The 9,733-nt window shown below is 55.5% G+C and overlaps 4 protein-coding genes across 4 annotated transcripts; 1 reads left to right on the forward strand and 3 right to left on the reverse strand.

Moving 5' to 3' along the window:
• Window positions 1-257: 257 nt before the first annotated feature.
• SPC98 (Spc98p) lies at window positions 258-3,579 on the reverse strand (the record flags this gene model as incomplete). Its single annotated transcript, XM_076681635.1, has 10 exons — window positions 258-292; window positions 351-540; window positions 613-678; window positions 747-1,048; window positions 1,119-1,474; window positions 1,532-1,715; window positions 1,773-1,863; window positions 1,931-2,310; window positions 2,364-3,332; window positions 3,504-3,579. 10 exons carry the CDS (start codon window positions 3,577-3,579, stop codon window positions 258-260), a joined length of 2,649 nt encoding a protein of 882 aa, XP_076531233.1.
• A 392-nt stretch (window positions 3,580-3,971) lies between these two features.
• On the reverse strand, window positions 3,972-5,624 carry JCM15063_000604 (uncharacterized protein; the record flags this gene model as incomplete). Its single annotated transcript, XM_076681636.1, has 1 exon — window positions 3,972-5,624. The coding sequence occupies one exon, from the start codon at window positions 5,622-5,624 to the stop codon at window positions 3,972-3,974; it is 1,653 nt and encodes a 550-aa protein (XP_076531234.1).
• Window positions 5,625-6,022: 398 nt separating this feature from the next.
• Window positions 6,023-7,411, reverse strand: SUI3 (translation initiation factor eIF2 subunit beta; the record flags this gene model as incomplete). Its single annotated transcript, XM_076681637.1, has 4 exons — window positions 6,023-6,067; window positions 6,130-6,293; window positions 6,362-6,623; window positions 6,692-7,411. The coding sequence occupies 4 exons, from the start codon at window positions 7,409-7,411 to the stop codon at window positions 6,023-6,025; spliced, it is 1,191 nt and encodes a 396-aa protein (XP_076531235.1).
• Window positions 7,412-8,034: 623 nt separating this feature from the next.
• JCM15063_000606 (uncharacterized protein) lies at window positions 8,035-9,513 on the forward strand (the record flags this gene model as incomplete). Its single annotated transcript, XM_076681638.1, has 7 exons — window positions 8,035-8,173; window positions 8,254-8,361; window positions 8,435-8,486; window positions 8,583-8,710; window positions 8,829-8,943; window positions 9,020-9,169; window positions 9,234-9,513. 7 exons carry the CDS (start codon window positions 8,035-8,037, stop codon window positions 9,511-9,513), a joined length of 972 nt encoding a protein of 323 aa, XP_076531236.1.
• Window positions 9,514-9,733: the final 220 nt, after the last annotated feature.

The raw sequence follows: 9,733 nt of genomic DNA on the forward strand, positions 1-9,733 counted from the left end.
CGAGAAGAGAGAGGCAGAAGGGAAGGAAGGAGGGAGAAGAGACATCTCCGGAGCTCTCGGAGGAGCGACGGCACTGCGAAGATCAGCTCGGAGAAGGCGTCGCTGCACTTCTCAGCCTGGTCGCTCACTCCCGGGACTTCGGGCCATTGCTAGTGTGGCCAGAGCGAGGCAACACGCCACGCCCCGCAAACAGGTCTATGTTGCAGCTCTCCAGAGGGCGTACGCGGCAGGAGTAAGGTGATTAGAAAGGTCAGAGCTCAGGCTTCGGATTTCGCTCCCGTAGGCTCAGATCCTATCGGATCGCAAGAAGATTCAGCATTGTTCCCGGTCGCGAAAGTAGTGAAGCTCACGGAATTGGAAGTTGAAGTTCAATCTCACGGCGAGGAACTTCATGTCGAGGTCAGGACTCTTTTCGAGTGAAGAGACAAAATTCTCGGCCGAAGTCTGGAATTGCTCAGAATGCGAGATGAGGAGGGTCTCGATATCGTAGAGCCGTTGCGTCGAGGGAGGTCTTGACGAGAGGACGGGCGAAGGCAAGCCCTGCGTGGGGGAGAAGCGAACGAGTCAGGACTGAGCGATCGTCTGGAGAACGGTTTCCGGAGAAGAACTCACGCGCGCGCTGTCCTGCGCACTGCGAGCATGCGACTCGAGCTGCATCGCATGCGCAAACAAGTCGTCCTATGAAAGAGAAGGGCATGTGAGCGAGTCGTGCAGGAGACTACGTTGAAGAGGAAAGGTAGACTCACGGCAGCGTTTTTGTACGCGAGCATGGTGACAAAGATGCTTTCGAGCTGCAGCTTGAGGGAAGGCTCCTTCTTCGATCGCTTAGACACGACTTTGAGCAAGCCCTTCTCGAGCAGCTTTGCCAAGTATCGCTTGTGTGCTTCAATCAGCTTGTCGAGGTCGCCTTCTTTGCGCGCGACGAATTCCTCTAGTTCGGCCCACTGGCAGGCGATTACTTCCAAATGACAGTAGTATTCGACTTGTCGGACAAAGAAGATCATCTTGGATAGCGCGGTCCTTGCTTGATGCAAGGCGAAGGAAACAACTGTCACGAGCACGATACATCGAACAAATCAGCGCGAAATCACAATAAAGCAGAATCGAAGGAATCTGACTGGAGCCTTTCTTCAGCAGCCTCGAGCTTGTCATGAGGGTCTTCCATGCTTCGTTCAGAACGTACTCGACTCGCTTGATCCCCCAAAGATGTTTGAACATCTCGCGATAGTCTTCAAGACTGCGAGGGTCCAGAATCGTCGAGAGGGGAGCGTCGACCTTGTATTCGAGGAGGAACACGTCCCAGCCGACTTCACCCTGCTGGAAATCTGAGATTCGGGCATCGAGCCTTCGAAGGACTGAGAGGGAATGTGGAGAGGCTAAGGAGGCCGGCGGTAAAGAGCCGCGAATAGCGGTCTCGAGAGTCGACGTAAGATTGTGTCGATACAGTGTGTTGGCAGGTCGGCCGAGAGAGGGTCTGCGCAACGCGCTAGGTCAGCGAAGCTCAGAATCAAGTATATTGTGCTACTCGTACCCGAGCTGCTCCATCAGAATCTCGCAAAAGTCACCCTTGCCGAGCATGAGGTAATCTTTAAGCGCTCGGAGGTGATCCATCAGGCGGAACTTTTCAAAGAAGAGCTCGAAAAGACGTTGAGACGCTGTCGAGTATGCGAGAGAAATCGATCGTTCGAGGGAGGCCATGTCGGCATATTCGAGCGCTGCAACAAGGCGTCAGCTCAGCGCACCTCCACACGAAGCAAGCAAGCAAGGCATACTCTGATCCTCTTGCTGATGACGATCGATGATCCAGGCACTGTCGGCGCAAGAGTACTTCATGAAATTGAGGGATTTGCCCGTCGAGAAGATCTGTTTAGAAACCGTCGTGGGCTTTAGCCGCATAGAGACGCAGCTGATCAGACGGATTTCGATTCACCTTCCTGCCGAAAGACTCTTCCAAAAAGCCTGGCAACATGTCCTTCCTAAAAGAAAACTTGTCCCCCCATAGCTCGTGACTCGGTACTCCTCGCTCATCCTGGACATCGGAATTGTTGCCCCAGTTGTCTGCGTCATATCCGGTGCCGCCTCGTCTCTTCCATCGCTCGTCGCCTTCATTCCCGAGAGCTGGATTTAACTCGACAAAAAATTCGGAGTAGGGGTCGCGGAGCTCCCCATGGTAAATCCAGGATGATAAGGTCGAGAAGAAAGGCCTTGACAGCGTTTTGAGTAGACGGGCTGAAAAGTTTCGAATGAAGGGGTCGCCATTCGAGGTGTAGGCGTGCAGTGTCGTCAAGAAAGCGCCTCCGACGTTCGCACCTGGAATGAAGGTGTTGGTTCGCAGCACGACAGCAGCAAGATCATGTACGCACCTCCAACCTCGGATACCAGAGTGCCCATCATCCGCATTCTGAGCCGGATGTCCTGAGTCCACACATCAAGCTTCCGCAACGTCAGACGACCTGTCAAGCCCTGGGCATCGAAAAGGCTCGTATCGTCTGCTGCTCGGCTTTGTTGGGTCGAAAGCTCCACCTCCGTGTCGCCACCGTCTAGCTTGCTTTCGAGAACGGAAACAAGCTCAAAGTAGCTCGTCATCTCCTTCTGCAGCTCGGCATGTAGACTCTGTTCGATCATGCCGATTGGTTCCGGTTTGTCTTGGTCGCCCTTGCTCTTCCCTTTCGTCCTCGATCTCGCTTGTCGGGCAGCAATGCTCAACGAATGATTCCTCCCCTCGGCAGACTTGAGCAGCGCCGTCTCAATCTTACGGTAGAGCCAGCCTAGTTCACTGAGTTGGTGCAGAAGAGTCCGCGTAGGTGCCGGCAGACTGAACCCTCGTTTCCTCAATTCGACGAATCCGATACCTTCCTCGAGTTCCGCTTCGGCTCCGAACTGCTGTCGGCGCTGTTCGAGCTCCTCCTCTGGCGTGAGAGGATCGATCACGCCGACTCCGTCCGTGACGATCTCGCCGCGGGTGAACGTGCGTTTTGGACCGGGCCTGCGTGGAGTTGGGGTCTTGAAGCGTATGAATTGTCCATCGATGCCTTGAAAGATGTAGAGGATATCGCGTAACAGGTCTGCCTCGGGGACAGGCGGTAACAGGGTGCCACCGCAGTCGGATTGAGGCAGAGTCGGAGGACCAGCAGCTGAATTCGCGGATAACGCCGATCGATGCTCCGCCAAGAGGGCAGCCATCGGCAATCTGGACGACGGACGTGGAGACGAGCCGGCGGCATCTGCAGACGAATGCAGGGAAGATGGTACAACAAAAGGTCGAAGCGGTTTGAGCGGAGAAGGTGCAGGGAAGAAGTTGATCCTCGAAGGTCCCGCCTGCGGGAGTGCTGCTATAGTCCCAGTAGAAAATGTCAGCAGTCATCATTCCGCTAAAATGCCGCAAGTCAGGCTGGCAGGTGCTACACGAGTTGCATTGTTTGATGACAATCTCGTTTGGAGCAGCCGGGATCCAGAGCTCAAGTGCGCGGGCTTTACGCGTTTGGCAAGAAGGGAGAACTCACTTGACATGTCTGCAATCCTGTCGAGAGCCGACTGCTGCATGTCTCGATTGTCGAGTCGCGGGATTGAATGCATCATTTCAACTGCGACGATACGCGTTTAGCGCGTCTTGAGTGTGCTGCTAGGCGGTAGCAGCTACAGCAGCGCCGCTTGAATGCGTGTGTCGGCGGAATTGAGCGCGAGACCAAGATCCGGCGCGTGGTGTCGCGCGTGCGCGGATCCTCTGCGGATCCGCGGAGCCGATCTATATTCTCGGGTCAAGTTGGCCTCCCTTAACTCTGACTTCTGCACTCGTGCAGATCATATGAATCGCTTAGTCGAAGAGCCAAGGCCAGGCAAAAGGCGGAAGGGGGATCATGCAGCCATAAATCGCTAACACAAGCTCTGAGTGGTTCCAGCCTACAGCTTCCACCCGCCGAAAAAACATCTACCCAGTCGTTCCGCTGCCGGTCTGTAGCGTGGTCGTCAATCTAGCTCATCTCCCTGAACCGATTCTTCATACTGCGGTGACCAAACCCCGTCTTTCTCAGCTCCCCTTTCCCTTGCCCCGAATGCGTGACATAGGCAATGCTTTCCTCGCCCTTCCCCTCTCGCACATCCGCATGAAAGTTGAACACGAACCCTCTCCGTTCCGTCACCCCCCAGATCCTCGAATTCTCCATCGCCAACCCATACACCGGAGATCGGTCCCCTCCCGGTCCGAACGCGGTGATCCCGTTCGAGCCTCGTCGGGCTGAATCGACATCGACGGTCGGAGATCGAATGTCGAAGATTCGGACGGCAGAATTTCGTGCAGATCCCACTGCCACATACGCTCCCGCTGGTCCTCCCACGCTGACTGAGTACGAAGGGTCGTCTGACCATGGATCCGACAGTCGAAGAATCTCGTTCGATGCTGAAGAGACGCTTCCATCGTTCCAATTCGAACTGACGAGGCTCGACGATGATGAAGAAGAAGGGGGAGGAGGCAGGCGCAAATCATAAATTCGAGTAGTTGAGTCGAAGAATGCGGCGACAAGAGTTTGGTCAGGCCTCAGAAACGGCGAGCAGTCGATTGAAGGAGTCGTCAAGCTGTAGACCGACGTCGGTTTCGCAGTATGGGCGAGTGGGGTGGAGGACGAAGCTACGGGACTCCCTGTCGAATCTAGTTGGAATAGAGAAAGAGGTGCAGTACCGCTCTGGCCAATCGCAAGCCAGGAAGGGGACGAGGACGGGGCGAGCTGAATACTCCAAGGTTTGGATGATAGCGAGATGACTGTTGGCGGGATCCACGGCGACACGATCGAATGCAAAGCGACGTGATGCTTTTTAGGTGCAGCGCGCTTGGCGAGAGTGCGTGCGAGAGAGTCGTTCTCATCGGGAGCGATCTGACGCGGGTCTGGAGGACGTAGACGAGTCGTCGAAGCGGATACGATCACGCTCGAGTTCGAATGAAGCGCTTGAACCGTGGTCGATCCAGGTCTCGTGATGTCGAGTTGTGGAGTTGCATACCGGGCGGCCTCTTCTAGTACGATCGGTCGACCACGACCGCCATGATCGACAATGCGTAATTTCTGAATGAGTCCAGACACCCTCGCCACAACAATCTGACCTGCTCTACCTCCGTCAGTGAGCGCCGTCACGTCGTCAAGAGCGCTCCTTGTCGGCCTGCGTTGACCCTTTACGCCAGACATGCCGGGACTGGATCCTTTCACGGTGACTGGAATTCGATCCATGCTTCCTTTCGAATCGACCGCAATCCAGCACTCGAGCTCTGGCCCTCTCGCAATCAGCAGACCCGTGACACCTCGGTCGAGTTGCCAAAGGCGCACCACGGGCATTGTCCGGTCCCATCCACCAAAGCTGACGCCGGTAAAGTCCCATTCTGCGCACTTGTGTCGGACCCGGTCGGCCCATAGCGCTTTTCGACTCCAGCTCCATCCCTGTTGGCTGTGTACGTGTTTGAGTGTCGCTGGTGAGTAGTTGAGTTGTTTGAGACAGACGCGAGGTAGGATGTCCGAGTGAATGAGCGAATGAAAGGTGCGCGAGGTTCTTGAGAGGGACAGCAACGATTCGAGCGATAGAAAAGACAGCAGGTGTAATAGTACCTCGGAAGGCAGCTCGCCCAGGAGGCAGTGTTGCATATTTGGATGTTGTCAGTCGCCAAAAAAAGTCCTTATGGGTGTACACGGTAAAAGTCGAGCAGGCGGAGCGTCTGGGTGTTCCAGCTGACCGAGAGACGTGTGATAGTGAACGACGAGGAGTGACAAGTGCAGGAGACCTAAGCGATATCGATGTCGCGGGTGTCTCAACTTCATCTCGCGCGCGGTGTCTTCTACGGTCGTACGTGGCAACAAGCCGCCTGTGTTTAAACCGAAGCGCAAAATTCAGAGATTCACAATGCGGAGCCACGTGGAAAGGGAAAGAATTGCAAGTATGCAAGGTAGTTTTGGGAGGGATCGAAAGTACTCTACAGAGAAAAAGGTACAGCAACCAAGAACATGCACGACGAGATCTAGGACTAAAGGTTCTTTCAAAGATCTTAGGTTGCAGCCTTGGCAGCACGACGAGCGGCGCGGGTGGTGGCCTGTGCAAGCAAACACGTTGAATCAGCATTGATGTAACAAGCGTCGTCGCAATCTTGCGCACCTGGAAACCAGTTTTAATGGCCTGGACTGATCGGGTAGATCCGCACGACGAGCAGGTCATGAAGAAGAGACGGTTATCCTTGGTCAGCGTCGTGTCGGGAGACTTGCAGGTCTTGCAGGTAACGTATTCCACAATGTATCGTCGAAGAACGTTCTCGATTTGCTCTGTGGGCGACAGCGAGGGTTAGTCCACATGAGTTGAGCCATGTCTCGGTAAGGATTCGCTTGCTCACTTTGCTGGAAACGACCCTTGATGACCAATCGAGCACTTCCGTCGACGGAACCGTTGGTACCCAACTCGGCGAACAGGAATTGGATCACGTGCTCGGGCGAACGGTGCATTCGCTTGCAGATGTCGGCAATGTTGGCAAAGATCGATCGCTTGTTGCCCTCTCGGAACAATTGCGGCGGCGGGATCGTGTACTTCTTCTTCGACGCACCACCAGAGAGCGAAGGGTGAGACTGGTACAGGAGAGAGAAGAATCGACCGAGAAGCTTTGCAAAATCCCCATAGGCGTCAGGTTCTGCAGACAAGATGGCGGAAAGCGCGAAAAGAAACATACCTCGGTGTAAGTGTAGTCACGGTCATCCTTGAGCCATTCCTTGGCGGCAGCAGCTTGCTCCGCCTTGGACACGACACCATCTTCGTCATCTTCGCCGTCCTTTCCGAAGGGGTTCTCTCCCTCCACTGGCTCGTCGTCGACGGCATCCTCGTCATCGCTTCCGGCAGGGGTCGACTTCTTGAGGATGCTCTTGGGCGCATCTCCGTCCTCGTTGTCGTCTTCTCCAGCTGCCTCGCTCTCCTTCAACTCCTTGTCGAACGCCTCGAGATCGAATGCCTTCTTGCTGCTCTTTTTCTTCTTCTTCTTGAGGTCCGAGAACTCGTCCATACCGCTCGCATCGACGGCCGTCACCTCGGCGGCAATCTGGTTGTCAACGGGCTCGTCGTCGATCTCGTTGCCGAGCTTGTCGACTCGCTTCTTGCTCTTCGGGTTCTGCTCCTCCATCTCCTGGGCGTCCTCCGGGTCGGAGTCGATTCTGACCGACTTCTTCTTCTTCTTCTTCTTGAGGTCGGCAAAGTCGAGCTCGGGATCGGCAGCATCTCCGGGCGCAGGAGCGGCGGCAAGGTCAGTGGCGACGTTGGAGCCGGCAGCGTCGTTGGAAGGAGCGGCGGGCGCGGCTGCGTCAACGTCGAACTCGTCAATGTTGATCTTCTTGGCCGACTTCTTCTTCTTCTTCATGCCGGAGAAGATGTCGTCAACGGGAGGGTTCTGATCTGCCATGATGGGTGGGTACACCTGTCGCGAAGAACCAATGCGAGAGCAAGTGTCAGTCGACTGAGTTTGCGGGTCGGACACCATTCTCTATAGCTTGGACAGCAACGCTGTTCCCAGCTTGCAGATTCCCCTGCGACCTATAGATAGGCGCTGCCAGCAGGCGCGATCAACCTCGAGTCGAATCGGTGTGCCGAGCCCGCTCCCCTTGAGCACCTCCAGATGTCCGTTGCAGACCGTATGTAAGTTCGCTGAGGTCGCTTCTGTCGCCTGCTTGGGTCTGCTGCTCCCTCGTGACGCTCGTTGCGGTCGCGGTCGGGGTTCATATGATGAACCTTTTTTAGGCTTCGCGTCGCCCCTCGTGATAGCGAGACTTACGAGACTATGCGTGTTGAGGTTCGTACTACTGTGAGTCGTAGGCCGGACAGTCGCAAGATCCGACGGGTTGAAGTGTCGAGATGCAAGTCAGCTCGCCAAGTCGCGCGGACGCGGAGCAGCACTGCACGAGTCAATATCCCGCGTACTCTCTCTCTCACTATCATCCCCGATCTGTCTGTTGCTAGCTACTCTCACACTCGCACCGTCCAGCCCCAATACCAGAGCAAAGGTGTCTTCGTGATCCCCACCAAACCATGTCCAAGGTTTCCCTTAATGCTCTCGACCCTCTGGCCGCTCCTGCTGTGCCCCAGGAGGGAACATCGACGTCAGTCGCCAAGGAACTCCTCGCTGGAACAGTCGCCGGTTGGGCTCAAGTGTTTGTCGGACAGCCCTGTGGGTCGCAACTCTTGCTACGCCTGGTCCCTGCGTGCGCCCTCTAGCTGATTGACCTTAAACTCTCGCTTCCTGCACAGTCGACATCGTCAAGGTCAGATTACAGGCTGGCAACGTACAATATGCTGGTGCAGTCGATTGCGCGAAACAGCTCATGAGAACAGACGGCCCCATGGGCTTCTACAAAGGTCCGACACAGTTTCCCTCCAGCTGTGCTTGTCCTGGCGCGAGCTGATTCTCCCATTCTGTGCACCTTTGTAGGAACGACTATGCCGCTTGTTGGTATCGGAGCTTGCGTCAGTCTCCAATTCGCGTGCCTTCAAGCTGGAAAACGTTTCTTCGCGCAAGTCCGACTTGCTTGAACCGACTCGTCACCCTGGGTCTGACTCGGAATGTACCCTCTGCACAGGTCTCGCAACGCTGCAAGAGGACAAGCTCAACCCGAAACACTGACTCCCGTTCAGTACTACCTAGCCGGCGCGTTCGCTGGAATCGGAAACTCGGTCGCTTCTGGACCGGTCGAACATATTCGCATCCGTTAGTCATGTTCCTGGCTCGATTCTCCAACACCAAATCTCGCCGAGCGATCAGCATCATGGCGCCCTAAGTAGCGCTCAATGGAACGACGCGCTAACGCCTCGACTTTCCCATGAAGGTCTGCAAACGCAGCAAGACTCGCGGTACTCGGGTCCGGTCGACGCGATCAAGAAGATTGCTCGAGCCGACGGTTTGCGTGGCATCTACCAAGGTCAATGTGCAACCTTGTGCCGGTAAGCTGAGACTGACCCCAAGTCGCTCTCACTGAGTTGTCAGATCAGCGATCTAACGTACCATCTAAAACTACAGTGAAGCGCATGGTTATGGTGTATACTTTGCGGTATACGAGCTCCTGGTCGCCAATGAGATTCGTTCAAACGGCTACAGGAGTCGAGACGAGCTCAGCTTGGGCAAGAGTGCAGTGTTTGGCGCGGCAGCTGGTTGGGGCATGTGGCTCCTGTGAGTGTCCGAGACCTGTTCGCTCCTCCGTATCGACCGCAAGCTGATCTGCTTGTTTTTGCAGCAACTACCCACTCGACGTGCTCAAATCGCGATTACAAACCGACGCCTTCCCTTCCTCTGCCACTCGACAATATCCTCGGGGCATGCGAGATGCTGTGCCTGCGCTCTACAAGGAGGGAGGCGCAGGGGCATTCTTCCGAGGATTGGGTCCCACCATGATCAGGCGAGTGGATTGCCTCGTACAGCCTTCTCCCGATCATGTGGCTGACATGTCAAAAGCTCTGTCCACGACAGGTCACCATTCGTCAATTCTGTCACATTCGTCGTGTTTGAGCTCGTGATGCGGCTGCTCCAGTAGTTCTCCCCCAGATGTCGACGAACTTGTTATGCATCACCAGCGAATCAACCAGGATTTGACTCGATGTCTTCAAGAATAAGCGATAAAACCGAGACGTGCAGTGACGCCTTCTCCGAGCTGATCTTCGCAGTGCCGTCGCTCCTCCGAGAGCTCCGGAGATGTTGCTCCCCCCTCCTTCTTTCCCCTCTCGCTCTCTCTTCTCT

The sequence above is a fragment of the Sporobolomyces koalae genome, assembly GCF_050403365.1.
Source record: "Sporobolomyces koalae JCM15063 DNA, S_koalae_JCM15063T_v1_ctg88, whole genome shotgun sequence".
NCBI lineage: Eukaryota > Fungi > Basidiomycota > Microbotryomycetes > Sporidiobolales > Sporidiobolaceae > Sporobolomyces > Sporobolomyces koalae.